The 22,134-nt window shown below is 40.5% G+C and overlaps 1 protein-coding gene across 1 annotated transcript in view; it reads right to left on the bottom strand.

Annotated features, from left to right (window-relative positions):
• Positions 1 to 22,134, bottom strand: part of PIBF1 (progesterone immunomodulatory binding factor 1) — an 84,710-nt gene that overhangs the window by 40,312 nt on the left and 22,264 nt on the right. The window contains exon 11 of the mRNA XM_083610648.1: positions 2,028 to 2,193. Within this exon, the coding sequence (XP_083466774.1) occupies positions 2,028 to 2,193 (166 nt within the window). The remainder of the gene's footprint in view (positions 1 to 2,027; positions 2,194 to 22,134) is intronic.

Here is a 22,134-nt window from a genome sequence, read left to right as displayed (position 1 = left end):
TGGTAGTCTAGTGTGTCAGAAATAAATAGTTGGCTATCTTTGCTTTGGGGTACAAACTTCAGATTCTATGCCACATGGAAGCAGGTATATAGAAAGACATGCAAAAAAGCAAGGCTCCCATCTGTACAAATTTAAAGTAGTATCGTATCACTTTAAACAGTCAGGGATTTCCCCCAAAGACCCCCAGGAGATGTAGTTTGTTAAGAGTGCTGAGAAATGTTAGAGAAGCCCTTTGCCCACCCCTGTGGTTTAACAATCAATCACTCTTCTCAGAGAATTCTGAGAATTGCAGGAGTCTCCTAACAACATCCCTTTTCAGGTGACCATCTCCTGCTTCCTACTGCAGTCCTCCAAGAAGCTGCTACTGAAAGTCAGAGAAAGGTAGCTTGAGGTACCAGGTGGGTGGAAATAATAGAATTATTTTTTTGGGGGGGGGAGAGGGGACCTCGTTTGAATCTTGTCTCCTGTTTGTGCAAAAATCTGATTACACTGGATTACACTGAAAGAAACAAGTGTCATAGAAGAAAAGATATAGTTTTATTTGGAGAGAAAAACTTATTTAAAAATGGGGGAGGGAGAGACTCAACCCAGCCCTAACAACTTAAAACGCAGCTGTGCTGGAAGCAAACGCCTGCAAGTGTGAAAACAGCATACATTATTAAAAAAAAAAGTTTATTGCCATGTCTATGACAGCTCTTTAAAGGTCCTGTGTGATTAACCATTTAACAAATTAGCAATACCAAAAGGTAAAACCCAATTAAATGTACGTAAATAAAAAACATAAAAATAAAAAATTATCCATACTGTACTTACTTAACCTTAGGTCCTAAACAAGAAAGTTCAGTCCAAACAGCTTTACAATGCTTCCAGAAGACAAATAGCAGGGGTAACCAACTATGAACTTCCTTGGGTGCCCACAACAGGTCTCAGTAAATATCCATTTTGTGTTTTTACTATGCCCCCACAGCAACCATTTCAAGTTATGCTGTGCCCCCACACTTCCAATTTGTGATATAACATGCCATCATAACAGCTATTCTGTGATTGGCACCAATGGCCCTTCCTTAAAATTATAAATGTGCCCACTGGCCCAGAAATGTTAGTGACCCCTAGCATATAGGCTTAGATATGCAAATGAGGCAAAAATATTAAAATTATTAACCATCTAAAATGTACTATTAGACATTAGAAATGTTGTTGTTGTTGTTTAGTCGTGTCCGACTCTTCATGACCCCATGGACCAGAGCACGCCAGGCACTCCTGTCTTCCACTGCCTCCCGCAGTTTGGTCAAACTCCTGCTGGTAGCTTCGAGAACACTATCCATCTCGTCCGCTGCCGTCCCCTTCTCCTTGTGCCCTCCATCTTTCCCAACATCAGGGTCTTTTCCAGGGAGTCTTCTCTTCTCATGAGGTGGCCAAAGTATTGGAGCCTCAGCTTCACGATCTGTCCTTGCAGTGAGCACTCGGGGTTGATTTCCTTAAGAATGGAGAGGTTTGATCTTCTTGCAGTCCATGGGACTCTCAATGGGACATTAGAAATATGTGATAATAATTTATTTTTATAACTATTAGGAGAATGATGGCTAATTGGCTAGAACACTGAACAGGAAAATCTTGTTTGCAGGTCCTACTTGTCTCCTTTCTGCCAACATACTATGCTGAGAAAAACAGATGTTCTAAGAATAAGTATTGCCACCTGTAAAGTCAACAGAACACAGCTGCCCTCTTCTCCAAAATGACCTTTTAATGTCTACTGACAAAATAATTAGTCTTCATTTGCTTAGAATGGTTTCAACAACAGTGCGGCACGATTAGGATCAATACTTGCCTTAAGCAAATGCAGTCCTACTGTTCCTCTTTCAATTGTTTCATGTGCTACAAGCAGTTGCTCTTTAGCCCCAAATTGCAATGATGCAGTTCCTTGCCAGCCAATCACCACTCTGATGGAAGGAGGGCAATGGCGTTGAGGAGCCACGCCATAGGACCTGCCCACACTGAAACAGCTTACGGAAGCTTTTCTTACGTACCTCTAGTTTTCGCTGATATTTTTCACATTCCAGCTGACACTGTGAAAGGTTCTTGGAGGTTTCTTCTTGCATCAGCTGTAGACGTTCGCTTTCAAACAACTTCAGTTTATTCTGATGGAAAAGTTCGGCTACTTTGCTTTCTGTGCTGATCTGCAGTTGTCTGTACCTGAAAACACCCAAGGAAATAAAATGCAAAACAGTCAAGAAGCTCAGCAAAGTCAATTAGACAGCAAACAATTTATATCCTTAATATTATGATGCTATGGTTTTGCTGCAAAGAGACAATGGGAAAGTGCACCACTGGGGGGTAAAGTCAAACTGTTGGAGAGTCACAGCACCTGCTGTGGCTGCAGAGAACAAAATGGGAGAGACATGTTTTACTGCAGCTGGGGCAGATGATGGCATCCAGTTTCACTGGTGCAGATGCGCCGTAGTGTTTCTTCTGTCTGCGCTCCTCCCAGTTACAGATAGGTAGCCGTGTTGGTCTGCCATAGTCAAAACAAAAAAAAATTTTTTTCCTTCCAGTAGCACCTTAAAGACCAACTAAGTTAGTTCTTGGTATGAGCTTTCGTGTGCATGCACACTTCTTCAGATACACTTCAGATACACTTCAGATACACTTCAGATACACTTCTTCAGATACACTTCTTCAGATACACTTCTTCAGATACACTTCTTCAGATTTTGCGCTCCTCCCAGTGGTCATTCCTCCTCTGGCCATTGCTGTGTATACATGGCCTGACTGTCTTGTCTCCAGGCACAGGGTAGTGACCTCTACCCTGCCCTATAAAAAGCATTATTCAGAATAGCAGTTTGCACGAACCACTAAAGACAATATTAACACAATTAATTTCACATTAATTCAAAATCCAACTAAAACCATTTAGTTTAATTAATTCAACAAAATGGATTAACGTGATGCATTGATACAGCTTTTCAAAGTCTGATAGTCATTTGGCAAGCATCTTAGATACTGCATTTAGTAACTAGTTCACTTTTCAGTAACTTCTGAAAGTGATGGATGGGCTTGATTAAATGATACCACTTTCCCAATGTCTGGTTTAAAGTCACTTAAGCAGGAGTTTTAAATCGCAATGTTTAGCCACCTTGTAGTCGATTTCTTTGCTTGGAGAAAAGTTGGATGACCACACTAAAAGCACATTCCATCAAATACGATATTGGGAACCCAATAAGGAGCTTCTTAATCACTTTCCATAGTGCAGGATAGAGATAAGAAATTCCTCCTGTAACCAAAACTCCTGGTACGATTTCATCAACTTTGACTTCAGATCATTGTCTTTTTGTAGCTCAGTTAGTTCTCCCTCTCCTACCTCAATTTCCTTGGAATGTGAAAATAGATTTGTCACCCAATCTGGAATTACCATAAAAAGCCGTCTAATTGCTCAGCCATATCTTTATGTAGCATATCCAAACTGTCACAAAAAAATTACAGATCATCATACTGTATCCCATCTTTCTCTTCTGGCTCAGACAGACTCTAGCCTGGTCGATTGTAAATAAGCAAGAACATGCTCAGAGGGGCCCATCTTCAGGGACCCCTGCTACTCCCTTGCCCAGGGGTAGGCAACCTAAGGCCGGATCCGGCCCAATTGCCTTCTCAATTCGGCCCACGGACGGTCTGGGAATCAGTGTATTTTTACAAGAGTAGAATGTGTCATTTTATTTAAAATGCATCTCTGGGTTATTTGTGGGACATAGGAATTCATTTATATTTTTTTCCAAAATACAGTCCAGCCCACCACATGGTCTGAGGGACAGTGGACTGGCCCACAGCTGAAAAAGGTTGCTGAGCCCTGCCCTTGCCTCTTAGTGACCCCATGGTAATCCCACTGCCCCCTGGGGTGAGGTACCATCCACTTTGAGATCTGCTGAGTTAGACATCTATTAGAAGGTTGCCATAGGTACAGCTAACACAGTTTAAAATACTTGATTTTCCTAAACTTGGGGTTCTCACTCCAAGAAAAATTTAGGCTTTTTGTCTCCCCTCTTTGTGTTCTCTGGAAACTGCAAAAGTTCTGTCTAGAACTGCCAATTCTTAATTAAATATTTTCTAGCATATTTTATGACTGGATTTGTTTAAATGCAATAAAATTAATTACATTTAGAAACAGGAACCATCTTCCTAATCTTTCTCTCACACCCCCATAATCCAATGTAAAACCAGATTAAGAGATAAAGAACTCCACCTTTCTACAGTTTAAAACCCCAGGCAAAGATTGCCATCGAAATAAAAAAGGGCTTTTGGTGCTTCAAAAGAGGTGCTCAAAACCTGGGCTATCAAGTACTGTGCAAAACATCACTTTCACAATTTTTCCTGGGTGGAAGAAAACTGTATGAAATTAATGTGCATAGATTCACATGTATCCATTACACATACTTGCAGTCCAGAATTTGTGCATGTAGAATACACTTACTGGGAAAGCCACAGCCTTTAATAGCTTCTCAGTTATATATCCATCAATAGCACATTCTTGCTAAATGGGCTTCATTCAGAAATGATAACCTCAAAGTCGGATATATAATAGATATATTTAAAACATGCTTTAGTCATCTGTGCTGATGGAAATACTCTGGAGAGTTAAGGCTAATTGGAAAACATTTTCTAGACAAATAACAAAGTGAAGAAATAATCAATTTTGAATTGAGAGCTGAGAAGCAGAGCTCACTCCATTGGCTCAGCTGTGATAGGCCAGCTCTATCAGGAACCTTCTGTCTCTGAACTATGCCGGCAAGTCAATATGGGAACAACTGTCTAGAAATTGGTGTCTGAGTTTTGAGTTTTATTTTCCTCTCCTCTCATTGTTCCTTTTCCCTTTTGTGGAATGCCTTCCCATCAGATGTCAAGGAGATAAGGAACTACATAACTTTTAGAAGACATCCTGTATCAGGAGGTTTTTAATGTCTGGTGTTTTACTATGTTTTATATATGCTGTAAGCCGCTCAGAGTGGCTGGGGAAACCCAGCCAGATGGGTGGGATATAAATAATGTTTGTTTGTTTGAATGTAAGCTTGAGCATAGGGAGTGTCTTGTTTTGATTTCATGATTTCATCTGCAATGGGGGCCTTTTTTGGCTGGAGAGCAGAGTAAAGGTAAAGGTAAAGGGGCCCCTGACCATTAGGTACAGTTGTGAACGACTCTGGGGTTGCGGCGCTCATCTCGCTTTACTGGCCGAGGGAGCCGGCGTACAGCTTCCGGGTCATGTGGCCAGCATGACTAAGCCGCTTCTGGCGAACCAGAGCAGCGCACGGAAACACTGTTTACCTTCCCGCTGGAGCCGTACCTATTTATCTACTTGCACTTTGATGTGCTTTCGAACTGCTAGGTTGGCAGGAGCAGGGACCGAGCAACGGGAGCTCACCCCGTCGTAGGGATTCAAACCACTGACCTTCTGATCGGCAAGTCCTAGGCTCTGTGGTTTAACCCACAGCGCCACTCGTGTCCCTGGAGAGCGGAGTACAAATGCTCTAAATAAATAAAACAGAAAACTGGGAATCTCTTGCAGCAGAATGTACAACTTTAATCTAGTTTGAGAAATGCTGAATCAACCAACTAATGGAATATCCATAGAAGTCCATTTCAAGGGCATTAGGTAACCTAAAGTTGACCCCCCCCAAATCCTGCAATGAACTTTAGCCCAGTAACCTGCTCTTAGATATCAGCTTCTATTGTCCAAATAAGCCATTTGCTTGGCCATGCAATCTCATTTAGCATAAGAATTGTTTCCCAGTGAAACTGGAGTTTGTATTGTGGCTCCTGTAGCAATATTCCATGTAAGTGAATACAGAAATAAGAGGAAGATTTATACTACTATTTTTTTTGGCAACTGCAGCTACAATTCCCAGTAGATGACAAACCCTTAGTGCATGTTATCTTCTTTTAAGTACTATTTCTGTTGTCCAAAACAGTAAAAGTGATTTAAACTGAAGTTCTTGCCAGATGTTGCATTTGCTTCCCATCTAGTAATTAAACGTACATAGCGTTTTGCATTTTGGTTTAGTAAAATCTCTCTTTTCGACAGACTGAGGAGAAGCTTACGGCTCTGTTAAAGCTTCTTGCTGTAAATGCTGTACCATAATCACTGCTTTAATGCCCTCTGCCCCACCGCTACCAGGAGCTACTGGGCCAGAAACATGAAAATGCAGCAAAACAACATGCAGAATACAAAAGGAATCAAAATTAGAAATCCATTTATCACCATCAACACAGCATCATTATGCAGAAAAGGAATGCAATTTTAGAATACCATTACTAAGCAAGGGCTCTTAGCCTGGAGAAATGTGCATGAAAGTCGCACTGAACGTAATGGAAATTAAACTAAATGCGTACAGAACTAAAATCATGAAGTAAATTAAATTAAAATAAAGTAAAGTAAAGTAAAATAAAATAAAATACATAACAATGAGTAAATTAAATAAAAAATGAAATTATTTATTCCCATTCATTGGTAACTTTGACCAGGGACAGAAAACATGACTGACTAGAAGCCACACAAACAAACGGCGTTTGGTGATAATAGTAACTTCTACAGCGCTGCTGTTACCTCAAAGACTGAACTATGATCTAATTTACCTCAAACATTTTTTGTCCTCTCTTACCATGTTGTAACACAAAACACTATTAAGCTTTGCTGATTACAATGGAGACTTTGCTCTTCAAGTGAAATAGCTGGGATTTATTTTCTTAACCTGAGCTTGATATGTCCAGTGTTCAGGCTGTTTTGTCACTGTGGTAATATTTTCAACTTTGTGCAAACATTTGTTAACAGAAGAACAGCATGTAATGATCTCCCTGGCTACGGCAAAAGGTTTTTAAGCAAGCTCACCAATAGCATTAGTCTGTCACCGCAAGCACAAAGAAATACTTCATTATCTACATTTGGGATAAATCCTTTCAACGTGACAACAGTCAGAAGATCCATCAAAACAGCAGTCACATTCTAATGACTGCCTCTTAAAACTTTTTGAATACTGAGCAGCTCCACTAGTAGCTAAATAGTAACCTACGTCATTGCCACTCTTCCAACATGGCAATAAACATTTGCAGCTTATTTTGGCATGTGATAAATACACAGAATTGAAGAAAGACTGTGTAAGTCTCATGCACAAAGAAAATCCACAAACTAAATCTGTTTCTCAAGGAACTGGTGATAAAATAAACAATAAATAATATGCTAAATAGCATTTGTTTTTAATAGTAAGTGGTCTTCAATGGTCCTTCCTCTACTGTGTATAGTGCATCACCGTACACTGATGGGCCAGGGTATAAATATTATTATAATTATATTATTATTAAAGAACATGGGAGTTAATGCTTTTATTAGCCAGATATGATCAAATATCAAATTGATGAAATGTCTCTCCAGTATACAATTTATGAATTTACACATGGCAAATACTATATACTACATACAGCACATATATCTATGTATTTCTATATTATTATATACCACAGATCTAAATACGTTGAAGTAAAAATGTTGAGTGCTTAAAACTATTTCATGAATGTCTTTTCTTTTTATTAAAGGTGTTTCTACCAAGAGATTGCCCTTCACACTGGCTAAAAAGACTGGTTCATCCACATTTGCATGACTAAGTCACACGTTTGAAGGCTTCAGGTGTTCGTGTCGCAATGAAAATAAAACAGAAATATGTTGTTTTGACACTTCACCATGACCATCGCTGCCAGAGAAGTTTGGATTACAACAGAGGTATGAGACTTCTTGGAAACTGGCCATTTTATGTACACCTCCCTGAGTGGCTGGAAATCTGAGTGTCCATCAACATTCTTCCAGCGCAGCTCCATCCATGTTCAACAAGCACCTGCTTGCTTTGCAGAATGGAATGATGTTGCAGTGTAATGAAGCTGGGGAAAGCGGGAGAGGTTGTGGCAGATACAGTCTGCTGAGTATAAGACGACACAGGCTACATACATTTCCAAAGTACGCCGCAGCACGCATAGATAGTTTACAGCAAGTTAGTAATGAGATCAGCCTTTCCTTGGAGCTACATGCTGAGAGAGGCACCCACGTGGGTTCCTTTGCTGGGGGGGGGGGGTTTAAAATAAATAAATCAGATGCCAGTCTTTCGATCAGAATGGAAGACCTCTTTTTCCCCACTGTCATCTCATAACAACAACCAAAACCCTAACAAGATTAATCTAAAGTGAACTTGTGAGTGAATAGAAATTATAAGCAACAATTAAATGAGCTGGAAATACTACTCTTGGCAAGTTAATATTTCTCATGAGGCCCTTTATGTTTCCTTTTACCTCTAGAATTGGTAAGAAGTCTTCTTTTGCCAAAATCAAGTACCACAATGTGGTTCTGTCCGTCATAAAACATCTCAGCTGTAATATCATCTGTGGTCGTTGGCTGCAAAATGAACCACTGAATGAATGCAGTATTTTTATTTTTTTGCCTAAGCTGAAGATGCTGAGTATGCCCAACAACTGGGTTGATAGGAATCCCAAGCATGCATTTAAAGAAATCCAATTCAACTCTCTCGTCATGATTTTTAAAAAAGGAATGCGATGTGATTTAAGCTGCACCAAATATTGCTTCTTTAAACACATTTACTGTTCTAACACCCAACAAATTTCAATATCCGCTGTTGTGAATAAGCTCCCAACCAATTACCCCAGTGCAAATGTGAACCTTAAAAAGATTCCCCATTACTGCCATACAGTATATATACTACAACAGGTCTATTTGTAGGGAACGACATAAGTGAAATATCAATGTAGACTTCTAAATGAAAACAACGACCACCAAATACTCAAGTTACAAAAGTATTTTTCATTATGGACCAATATAGTTTGATCATAGATTATTTAACTAACTATGTATTAGGTAAAGGTAAAAGTACCCCTGACTGTTAGGTCCAGTCGTGGCTGGCTCTGGGGTTGCGGCGCTCATCTCGCTTTATTGGCCGAGGGAGCCAAAGTACAGCTTCCGGGTCATGTGGCCAGCATGACTAAGCCGCTTCTGGCGAAACCAGAGCAGCACACGGAAACACCCTTTTTCTTCCCGCCAGAGCGGTACCTATTTATCTACTTGCACTTTGACGTGCTTTCGAACTGCTAGGTGGGCAGGAGCTGGGACCAAACAATGGGAGCTCACCCTATCGTGGGGATTTGTACTGCTGACCTTCTGATTGGCAAGCCCTAGGCTCTGTGGTTTAGACCACAGCGCCACCCGCATCCCTTTTAGTTATGTATTAAGCTACACATAAAACAATCCTACTAATTTTAGCAAAGCCACATTTCCCCCTATTGTTTCCAATAAAAGGGCTAGAAGCCATGGATAAATAAATTTCAAAACTAACACATCATGCTAAAATTAGAATGCTATACATGCAAGAGGCTTACGGGGAGCGGGGACAGAATTCTAACCAGAGCAATGCCTTTCAGGTCTCCATGTAGATACAAAGTCAATTAACTCACAGGGCAAGGCTGTTCCTGACACTGTGTCCAACTATGTTTGAAAATTGCTTCCTCTTTATTGTGAGATTTTAAGTATTTTTAATCTTTAGTGTGGTCATCTCTAGTAGCCAGGCTTGTGGTCTTATCTAAAGCTTTAAATTTCAGATATTTTTTTAAAAAAACATTTCTTCATGCTAACTATTCTAGTGTCATTTGTTTTTTCTATATTTAATTCAACGAAGAGCCTCTATATGAAATATTCCCCCTTGCATTCCCTGATGCCTCAGACATTCAGCTTGCCAAAGAATTGAAGTCTGGTGCTCAAAAAAGAATAAGCAGATCTCTACTGCATATTTTTGGCTGAATGCGCTCTTGAAAGATAAACCTAGAAAGATTAAATTAGAGATTTCAGTTCCTAGTTAGACACACTGTGACCTTTCCTTTCCGCCACACAATCTGTTATTGTGGTGATACATTTCTGTCATTCCTACCCCCCCTTCCCTGATGGCTGGGTAAGGAATCCCTGGACTGTGTGTACTATCCTGGATTCTTCCACCCAAGAGGCAGTTGTATTTGTTTTCCTCCAGCTTCTTTCCTTCAACTCCCACATTATATGACCCACATGAAATTCAGAGAACCCACAAGAGGGGATGGATGCAGTGTGTGTGTGTGGGGGGGGAATCTGTGTTTCAAGGTAGCCAGAAGCTAGGAAATGGAGAAAATACAGCATTTATAATTCAGGAAAGGAAAAGAAAGAAAGAAAGAAAGAAAGAAAGAAAGAAAGAAAGGAAGGAAGGAAGGAAGGAAGGAAGGAAGGGAAAAGGGTTGTTTGAATCAGCTTTTGCAGCAAGTAAAACCTACTATTGTGCAGAACTGTTTCTTTTGCTGGGGAAAGTAAAATACAAAATCTTAATTCAAAGTATATGCAAAATTTTGAAGAAAAATAAGGATAACGTGCAATGAATGCAGGGTATTATTGAGATGATTTTAAAAGTCTTTTGTCAAAGCACCACTCACATATTGTTTTTGCATACTGAAAACTCTCTCTCTCTCTCTCTCTCTCTCTCTCTCTCTCACACACACACACACACACTCTCTCTCTCTCTCAAATCCTGTGGGCCTCCAAGATCACCAAACCTAAAGAAAAAACCCCACAAAAACTTGTCACCAACAGACATTAAATCACTCTTTCCTAGTTGCTACCTGCTGGCACCCAATTCAATTGCTGCCTACACTCTCTGACACCACCACCGTACGATGTTGGTATCTGATACATGCTTAACACCTGCCCTACCAAAGCTGACCCTAAATGAACCTGCTATGTGATCCCAGGTCTCAGTTGCTTCATGCACCAAACTGGCACTTTACTGCAATCTTTTTCTGTTGAGTGTGTTCCTGTCCTATAATATGTAACTTTATTCATACTTGTTGTTCTCCTGGCCTTAATGCAGGGGGGTTTAACCAAGATCTGGCTATTTCTTTGATCGAGCTCAGACACTAGAAAGCGCTCATCTTTTACTTGGTGCATCCCTTTTCCCTATGAACACTAAAGTATTGAGAGTCAGAGTCACTTCACAGGGAGGCCCACAAATGGTTGTTGGATCTGGATGGTTCTTCCTACTCAAAAATGGGACACAGTACGCAAATCAGGCTCTTTTGTATACATACGTGAAGATATCCACACATACAGATATCCACACAAAGCGTTACTTTAGGTGTGTGCTGGCTGTGTGAACTCTGACTGATCCTCCATGTAAGGACCAACATCACCCATTAACTATATAAAAGGTAAAGGTAAAGGTACCCCTGCCCGTACTGGCCAGTCTTGCCAGACTCTAGGGTTGTGTGCTCATCTCACTCTATAGGCCGGGAGCCAGCACTGTCCGCAGACACTTCCGGGTCACGTGGCCAGCGTGACAAGCTGCATCTGGCGAGCCAGCGCAGCACACGGAACGCCGTTTACCTTCCCGCTGGTAAGCGGTCCCTATTTATCTACTTGCACCCGGGGGTGCTTTCGAACTGCTAGGTTGGCAGGCGTTGGGACCGAACGACGGGAGCACACCCCGCCGCGGGGATTCGAACCGCCGACCATGCGATCGGCAAGTCCTAGGTGCGGAGGTTTTACCCACAGCGCCACCCGTGTCCCTCATTAACTATATATACTGGGCCAAAATTATTATCGTTTCTGTGCAAAGATCCAGCCATTGCTTATCGGATGGCTCTTTAATTTTTGACTGATTATGGGATCATGAGCATGATGAAACTAGATACAAGCTAGATAATTCAGAGACACATGCACTGTATTTGCCATTGGAGAGGATGGCTGCTTCCACCTGCTTAACCCTGAGAGCCTCCATAAGGGAGCCACTTGCAGAAGAACTCTGGGTAGACTTTCTAACCTTTTGAGGCATAAACAACAGGAGGGGAGGATGTTTGTCAGACACTAATGTCATCAGGTATGGGGCTGCTTTTGAACAGGAAGTTATTTGATATTTTATTTGACCCATTGGTGGGCTTCATCTCTCTTAAATTTTTATCTCTGTTTATTTGTGTGTGTTAATGTTGTACTAAGGGCATTATGTACTGTCACTGTACTACAGTAGTGATACTGTTTTCTATGTGAAGTGCTTTGCGCAAAGATGAATTTCTGGGAATATGTGGTATATAAATAAATTGACTCTGTCTAGTTAGAAGCCTGTTAAACTCATTGAATTGAGTTATTAGTATACAAAACCAACATTCATTGGCAATTCTGAAATAAAAACTAATAGGTGCTCAAAAATACTGATGGCATCCAGATGCTAGAACAAATTGCCGATAAAAATCACAACATCTGGACCATCACTGAATCGGCAATGATCAATTAAGCAATGCAGAACGCTCAAATCCTGCACAGAACACCTAGTACATTTTAGTTTAATAAGTGCAAAGTTGTAGTTAAATCCAGTGAGACCTAGGCACATTTATGTTATAAAATCAGTTCTGTTTAATCCTCATCCAGATTTTTATATCTAACAGCATCCTTTTAAACTGGGTGCGGATTGAAAGGATAAAGCCTAATTTCCAAAGGAGGTTCTGCATTGCTTCAAAAAGCCAGGGCAGAAAATACATTTGGGCAAGCTCTCTCTCTTCCTTCTCTGTCGGTCAAGATTATTTCCAGCTCTTTCTTTGGAACAACAACCTCTCTGCATCTTCTTCCATTTCCTCTAAAGCTTGCATCTTAACTACATATTGCAAAGCACAATAGAACTAGTCTGCTTTTATAGTTAAGGACTGCAACTTTATGATTGGCTTCACCATTAAAACGGCACATATCCCTGCAGGAACAGATACAAAAATAAAGTATATAGAGATCTGACATTAACTTCCAAGAGATGACTGTAACAAATACAGGGTGTGTGTTGCGGCACAAGGGAGCCAAAATTAAGCCATCTCCCGTGTCCCTTCAAAGAACCATCATATAAAAAGGCAGGCCAGGCAGTGGGGAAGGGAGAGAATTATTATTTTTTAAAGCCAATACAATCTTTACTGTCCCTCACTACAGGTTCCCTTTTATTTTGTCTATTACCACCGCTGGAGAAGAGAAGTGAGGTGCATTCAACATAGGAAGGACTGCAGCTCAGTGAACGAACCTGCTTTATAGGCCAGTGGCAATACTTGATTCAACAGTACCTCAGGCTGGTTATGTACCTGAACAGGTAGAAGCCTACCTTCCTGGTCAAATGTACCACTTACCGACACAACTATCACCTTATACATGAAATAAATAAATAATCTACTGAGCTTCAGTTTACTGGCTTTCATTCAATACATCACAGGTTCTAAACAGCAGTTCAACGCTTCCCCAACCTCTCAATTTTGCATCCCAAAACTTTTTAGTATTTTCACCAGATTCTAATGGACAGGATCTAGAAGCCTCCTTTGCCTTCTGACGATATCTGTGCAGTCTCAGAATGAAGGTTTGTATTGGTCCTGAAACCTACACTATTCCGTTGCAGTAAACTTGGGGCATTTGTGAGCTTAAAGACTGCAAAACTGTCAAAATTAATCTGGGTAGAAGTCATCTAGTATAGAGATGAATTCGCATGTGCTTATATACAAATTACAACATCGTGCATGTCCGAAAGCCATGATGAGTAAGATGAGCTTTCATGTGTCACCAGTGAAGGTTTGGAAGGATAGTAGTTAAAATGGCACAAAGCAGTTGTCATTTATCAGCTCAGGGAAAGCATATCCAGAGAAGATAAATTACCAAAAGGATTATGAACACAGGGGATGCCATCAGGCTTAGGAACATTTGAAAGAAAATAACGCCATGACAGAAAGTTGAGCTCCACTACGTTGTAAGTCCTGGGTTAAACAATAAAAAAGTACAACTTGGCAACGTTTCCAATGGAAAAACCTGTTGAACAACAACAACAAAAGCTTCAGTTGAAAGAAAATGCCCTATATTGATTAATATGCTTACACAAGCAGATATTTCTATAGCTCTAATCCATGGGACACTGAGAAGTAAATGTGCGTAGAATCAAGGTGCTAGCTGTAAAAAAAGTTGAATGTAGACACATAAACAAATCTATCACCAGCATTACAGACCACCATGGAGATATTAAAACTTGTAAAGTGTCTCACAACTACGTCAGTCCCATAGTAGCAACTTTTCTAAACATTTTCCCATACAGAATTCCATTTTTCATTCCATTTACCAATTATCTGTAAGCATGTGCAAGGAGTTAGCTAGCATAAATGAGAGAGGGCAACCGATAATACTGTTTCATTTATTTTCTGAGTCAACAAGTGCCCAGTTGTGACAGATCAGAGAACAGAATCACCACCACATCAAGTCTTGTTCAGAAAACAACAAATGCACAATTCTTTTAAATATTCTCATAATCACTCTATATAACCTGGAGACATCAACACCAGCAAACATTGGTTATTGCTGCAACTGACCATAAATTTTTAAGTTTCTACAGCAGGGTGCAACATCCCAGTACCACTGCCAAGATTTAAAACGTTTTTGGAGTTAAACTAAAACATGTATAAGATGAGTCATTGTGGCAGCAGAATATGTACTGTAGGAAATAAAAGCTCATTTACAAGTGGGAGAAACATACTCACACTTCATTGGCAGTAATTTATGGAACTTCCGCTCCAGTAAACATAATATTTAAAATTCTGGAAAATGTGTCTGTTTTCACTGCTGTTTTTATTCACAGATCTAGGATGACATTACAAAACAGTCCTTATGGTTGTAGCGTTTCTTTAAATTGTTTTTAAAATTATCATCCAGCTTTTATGAACTGCCATGGCTTTGCTTAAGATCAGAGTAAAGAGGGGAGCAAATTTTCCCAAGGAAGACTAAACTGAACAGGTTATACAAACACATGCACCATTACTTCAGTTAATTGGCCCAGAGTTTGCTTTTTCCAAATAGAATTCCAGCTTTTAATTCTTTGTAGGCTCTACAATTCACTTCCGGGGCTCCCATTTAGCTCTACAGGACAAAATAAACGGGCTGCAATTGGGAAAGCTCTGGAGGAGAGACAATAACCCACTTCAGCAAGCACAGATTTAACCCTAATTCCAATGTTGTCCCCCAACTTGAGTACACATCTTTACTTGGTTTGTTATAGGTGCATTGCTGCCACTCACTGTCACACAAAAAGCCAGTGCGGTGTGTGGTGGCAAAAAAGGGCAGGGAGGGGAGAGGAAAGAAAACAGAGAAATAATGTGTGCCATCCTAAATTCCTTGAAGGAAAATCAAGATTAAAATGTAGTTTAAAACACACCCACCCACCCACCCACAGACACACACAAAGTGCTGTTATTGGAGATGCCTCTATGTTCTTGATACCAGGAGGGTGGAAGAGCCAACTTCATTCATAAAAAACCCCATGTCCCTGCAATATACAGGAATTCACTCTGACCCTTTGTCTGTTCCACATATCATAATGATGGACATGTTACTAGGGTAATACAAACACACAGCTAAAAGAGTAACATAAACATAGTTATGAGAATAGACAAGAGTTAATCATGCTGCTATTATATACCATCAGAAGTTTCAAGCCGCAATTTGTTTTAAATAGCATTTCAAGGGCTATGAAAAGTAACTGAAATCACCACTAGGATGCATTGTCCTAATCAAAGGATTAAATCAAGAAGGGCATAGAATACTGAAGAAGTCCAGTAGCAGCACAGATGAAAAATACACTAAAAGGTAGCCCAGCAAATAAAGCAATATAATCAGAAGATTAACCTGAGGTATATAATAGGGAATACTACATAAGAATATGTAGAAATTGAGTGGTATCCAGCTAAATGGTTCCACTAGCACAAGGACTTTTAGTTGTATAATGGAAAATCTCTATCTTCTCTTCTTCTCATGTGCACCCCCTAAATCTACTCCAGAAGGCTACAAAACCCCCATAGCAGATTTAGGGGGTGCACGGGGACATTCCATTGTGTAGCTAAAAGTCTTTGTGCTAGCAGAACTGTTTAGCTGTATACCGCCCTATGTTCAAAAATATATATGCTCACAACTTGAGGTTAACTTTTAAAATTTTAAGTGCTCCAGTTAGTTTTACCATGAGGGTAGGATATAACTGTCCTGTGTCTTTTACTGATTTATTATCTGAATCAATCAATAATAAAATAAAGAAATCACCAAGACTAACTGTTTTTAACTAGCAAGTCACACACATTTCTGCTGTAGGGCAGGGCATATTTAATTCATATATGTCTCCTTAGGCTCAGAAGTAAACTAAGCTTCAAAAGTCTTATCTTCAAACATATTATTATTTTTTTGGCAAAAGTTGAAGAAACAGGCACATTAGCTAGAAACATAGCTTGATGCTATTTTAAACACCATAACCGCCTTCCAATTTAGTCATTTTAAAATCATGGGATACTCACAGGTCCTGCAACATCACAAGACGTACAACCTGGTATCTACTGAAATCGTCTTGTTTCCACTCTGCTTAAGCAGGGAGCCACCATAACTCTTTCTGAAGTCGTAAATTATTAAGTTTTGAAATGTCCATCTGTACATGTCAAAATATGTATTTTAAAATGAAGATAAAACACTTCAAGTTCCAACTGTGTCTTTTGCCATTAGAAGAACAATCCATCACAGTTTATCCTAGATCAGAACACATTTTTCCTTAAAACATAAAAACAAAAAGCTCACTAATTAAGAATCTGTCTGTATGTAGTATGCAATGCTAGTACTATTCAGGAGTAGACCCACTGAAGTTAACGGACATGGCTAACTTAGGCTCATTTAATTTCAATTGCTCTACTCTCGAGTAGGACTTAGCCGGATACAGCCAAATAACTCTGCCCTCCCTTTTTGCACCTCTATTAAAATGGCTAATCTGTTTCAAGATTGCTGAACCTGCCTATGCAGAAGCATGTCTCAGATTAGAAGGTACAGTGGTACCTTGGGTTAAGTACTTAATTCGTTCCGGAGGTCCGTACTTAACCTGAAACTGTTCTTAACCTGAAGCACCACTTTAGCTTATGGGGCCTCCTGCTGCCGCTGCACGATTTCTGTTCTCATCCTGAAGCAAAGTTCTTAACCTGAAGCACTATTTCTGGGTTAGCGGAGTCTGTAACCTGAAGCGTATGTAACCTGAAGCGTATGTAACCCGAGGTGCCACTGTACTGGTTTTAGCAATGTGTTTGGTGTTGGTGCCCAATTGATTAGCCACCAAAGATAATATTGGCGAGTCTCCAACTTCTAAGTTAATATACATATATGAGGGGCATCTTTCCTGTGTAAAACATTCTGCAAAGGAGACCATTCTGCAGGTGCCATAGCAATCAGTTATCACCAGGAGAGAGCCCTCTCAATACGGACACCCCAATCACGGAAATCTCTCTCTAGAGCTGCTTATCTGGTGCCTAGCATGAAAAGTTTTAAGTGCCAGCCATTTGCACACACATTTAGTTGATTTTAGCCATTTGATGCCATGTTGATGCTGTTCCCTTCATTGTTTTATTATCTTTTTCTCTAAGCCACTTTGAAAACTGATTTGAAATTACAGGAGGGGAAGGGGTGAGTTAAATAAATATAATAAATAAATGCTTCCTTTTGTTTTTTGCAGGTCAAGTTTTTGCCCCACTGCTTTTTAATAAGCCTTTGTTTTCCTTTTTAAAATAGCAGTTGGTGAAGCTTGCCTTGGATTAAAGCCAAGGCCAAAAGCTCAACCCTCTGGATTCTAAAGTCAGTCTTTAGAGAGGAAGTGTTAAACACCATTCTTTTAAAGAATAGAGATGCAAAGACTTTATGCCAAATCCTGGTATTGTTGCATTTTGGGTTCTTTGTCCATCTGTATGCAAATGTGTTGCCAAAGTGGTAGCTACTCTGAGTCATAAGCCAATGTGAAAGCAAGTCATCTTATACCTCTTAAGCAATAAAAAAACCCCAAAACCACAGCAGTGCTAGGGAGTTCCGACTGCAGAATACACATCCTTGAATTTGTGACAGTGTGACTTCCAAGCCTCCCAAGATACACGCTTATAGACACAGTACTATAAGATATTTTCTCAAGTCAGTTTTCCTTACTGTCAAGGGCAAAAAAACCCACAAAAGGAGGCCGGGACAGCTTTATTTGTGGAGATAAATGTTGCCCAAAGAAATTGTTAAAGCAAAACCAAAGCAAAGCAAAGCAAAGCAACAGATTCCAGCTACAGACACTAAACATTATGGAACATTGAGGCGAATGAAGGTCAGAGGCTGATACTCCTTCAGCACTATTGCTGAAAATTTATATGTTGCTAGATCAATGCATTCATGTCCCATTAATAATAGTCGAAAGGGTCTCTTTTTGTCGAAAAGTCAAATGCCACTTTATCGTAGAATGAAGGCAGGATAGCAGGCAGGTATCACTATTTTCAGACTCCGTGGATTTTTCTTTAACTTTTAGATTCAGGATCAGACTGTTTCACAAATAAATGGAGGCTTATGGAGACAGTTAAAAAGTACACCTCCTGCAATAGTTAGTACACAGGCTGCCTGCGGACTGTCTCGCCAGAGTGGTGCATGCTCTGGTTATCTCCCGCTTGGACTACTGCAAATGTGCTCTATGTGGGGCTACCTTTGAAGGTGACCCAGAAACTACAACTAATCCAGAATGTGGCAGCTAGACTGGTGACTGGGAGCGGCCACCAAGAACACATAACACCGGTCTTGGTACATTGGCTCCCAGTATGTTTCCGAGCACAATTCATAGTGTTGGTGCTGACCTTTAAAGCCCTAAACGGCCTCGGCCCAGTATACCTGAAGGAGTGTCTCCATCCCCATCGTTCTGCCTGGACACTGAGGTCCAGCACCGAGGGTCTTCTGGCGGTTCCCTCACTGCGAGAAGCGGAGTTACAGCGAAACAGGCAGAGGGCCTTCTCAATAGTGGCGCCCACCCTGTGGAACGCCTTCCCATCAGATGTTAAGGAAATAAAGAACTATCTGACTTTTAGAAGACATCTGAAGGCAGCCTTGTTTAGGGAAGTTTTTAATGTCTGATATTTTATTGTATTTTTAATATTTTGCTGGAAGCTGCCCAGAGTGGCTGGGGAAACCCAGCCAGATGGGTGGGTTATAAATAAATTATTATTATTGTTGTTGTTGTTGTTAACGATCTCCTATTTAAATTTTTATGTGGTTTTAATTGTATATATGTATAATTGTTGTAAACAGCTCTGATAATTTTAATGGAATTGTGGTATATACTGGTATTTTAAAGAAATAAATAAATGTTAAGTAGTCCAGTGATAGTCCATAAGGCATACTATCCAAACAGGATTATAACAATTATAGATGCTTAGGAAGTTGAGGTATTTTTAATCTCTTTTAGCATGTTAACTTTTGCCTGTTTTAAGGTACTGTTGTAAATTTTTCTTGATTTTCTTCTTTTATTTTTGAAGGGTTTTCCCCCCCAATCAAGTGGTGTATAAATTTTATGAAATAAATAAAGATAAAAAATAAACAGCATGCTTAAAAGTCTGCCCACAGTTTCAAACATGGTTTTACAAGTACAGTGGACTGTCGGGTTATGTTACCTTTGGGTTGCGAACGTGGCAAACCCGAAAGTGTACACTTCCGGGTTTCGCCGCACACGAATGCGCAGAAGTGCTCTATTGTGCCGTGCGCAGAAGCGGCGCCTCATGTTGTGGACTTTTCGGGGTACGTAAGGACCCCCCGAACATATTAAGTTCATATCCGGAGGGTCCACTGTATTTTCAAGTTCTAAGAAGATATTCCATATGACAATGCTACATCTTTTTGATGGGGTCTGTGATGCATTTGTAACCTATAAAATATACATGTTTAAATGCATAGCTACAGCTGAACACACATTGTGGAGCTTGATAGCTCATGAAGCGGTCAACAGCTTGGATTGAAACATGTTTAGTGCATGCAGGACAGGACTTCCAGTTGCACAAAGGAGGAAGGGTCCCATGATTTATACCAGATCTCCTATCCATCTGCAGCCCTCTGTGCCATACCTTGCTCAAGAGTCTCCCAACCCCAGGACTGCCTTTTTGAGGTGGTTCTGGGGTAGTAGGTTTCCTATTACAGTAATGATTTGCTGGCTAAGAATTTATTTTTCTTAATTAGTGTTTGCCTTACGTTGCCTTACACCTGACATCCACAGAGATTTTCCTTTTCTGGAACTTGTGACTCACCTTTAGCAATAGTATTTGCAGTTGCAAAAGCACAGAGAACACAGCTTTTCAGGCTGATGTAAGCGATCAATTGCTTCAGAAAAAGACAAGATTCTATAACTAAAAAGAGCAGATTTTAAAATCTATGTTTGAGTTTTAAAATATGGAGACTTACTGTTTAATTATGGTGCTAATTTTGTTTCTGTTTTATAAACAGGTATTGGACTAAGAAACTGATTTATTAGTCACCAGAATAAAGTTATAATAATTGCACTGACTAGAAAATTTGGTGTTAGTTACACTCTTCATCACACGGTTTGCCAGAGGCATTTCTTAACTGCCAGTCTGGCTAGGCAACATTCCATATACTTTGTATAAACAAATATGTTTGGAAGTTTCAGATTATACCAACACTGGTAACTAGGGCTTGGTTAGCAACAATACACTTTTGTCTTTTTGATCAGTCCTGAACACCCCAAGTACGTGCTCATACAAAGAAATGTTATTTATTGATTTGGCTGCACGTTACATCTAATCCTGTTGAATCAGGATGGCTTCAAATAATTAACACTTCCTTTCCCTTTGGTTCTGCCCTCTCCCCTCCGTATCTTCCAAAGATCAATTATCTTCATCAATGAAGCAAACTTGCAACAATATTTCATGCCTCCCACTCCATTCTTTTAAATCGGGGATGGGGAACCACCAGTCCGTGAGACTGTTTCAGCCTAGTCACATCCACCTGTCCTATATTGGACATCCTACATGGGAGCAGGTTGGCTGAAAGGTGCACCACAGGCACTATTAATCGATAGTGCCTGAAAAGCCTCTTGCACGCTGCTCCCCAAGGGCTTTGTGAACGTGAAGTGCAGGGCTTGCAAAGCACTTTGAACTGCACTTCCCAAACACCTGACAGCTCGTTGATTGAGCAGTGCTTTGCAAATGCAAAACACTCAAGGAGCTACTTGCTGTGCAAAGGGCTTTTATGCTCAAGCACAGGGCTTGAAAACCTCCTTGCACTGCGCCTCCCGAGTGCCCAGCAACCAGTGCATTGTTCGACATTTGGAAAGCGCTGTGCATAATGTCACCTGACATTATGATGATTGACAGGTGGTGATTTCACTCAGAGTAGGCCCATTGAAAGGGACGTGGGTGGCACTGTGGGTTAAACCACAGAGCCTAGGACTTGCCGATCAGAAGGTTGGCGGTTCGAATCCCCGCAATGGGGTGAGCTCCCATTGCTTGGTCCCAGCTCCTGTCAACTTAGCAGTTCGAAAGCATGTCAAAAGTGCAAGTAGATAAATAGGTACCGCTCTGGCGGAAAGGTAAATGGCGTTTCCGTGCACTGCTCTGGTTCGCCAGAACCAGCTTAGTAATGCTGGCCACATGACCCGGAAGCTGTACGCCGGCTCCCTTGGCCAGTAAAGCGAGATGAGCGCCACAACCCCAGAGTCGGTCACGACTGGACCTAATGGTCAGGGGTCCCTTTACCTTTACCTTTAGGCCCATTGAAATTAATAAGCATGATCTATTCTGAAGAAAACTTAATGGTATATACTCCCTTGTAAGCAGCAGGTGGCAGAAGCAGGAACCAGAGCAAAGTTTGCTTTTTTAAAAAAATATTTGTTTCACTAATACCGGGTGGTTACTTTAACATTAGACATTCTCAGAATTTACCCATTTCAATAGGCCTACTCAAGAGTATGATTTCGATATCACCCACTGTAATTTTGAAGGCACCACATGCTTAAAATGTTTCCAAAGTGGTATTTGCTCATGCAGTGTGGCTTCTCCTTCTTCTTCGCTCCCCTGCAGCCAGCTCACCGGTCAGATTTGTTTGTTTGTGTGTGTGTGCTCGCGCCACAGGGGAAGGGTGCTGGAAGAGGGAAAGGAGAAAGTGGAAGTCGTGATGCGCCAGGGGATTTCTATTGTGCAACTGTGTGGTCATTGATGTCAGCCATTGTTTGCTAACTTGTTTCATTTTCCCCATACATTCATATC

This window comes from Podarcis filfolensis (assembly GCF_964270895.1).
Source record: "Podarcis filfolensis genome assembly, chromosome: 4".
In the NCBI taxonomy this organism is placed as follows: Eukaryota; Metazoa; Chordata; class Lepidosauria; order Squamata; family Lacertidae; genus Podarcis; species Podarcis filfolensis.
Note: the sequence above shows the minus strand (reverse complement) of the source record. Positions and strands in the feature narration are given on the sequence as shown.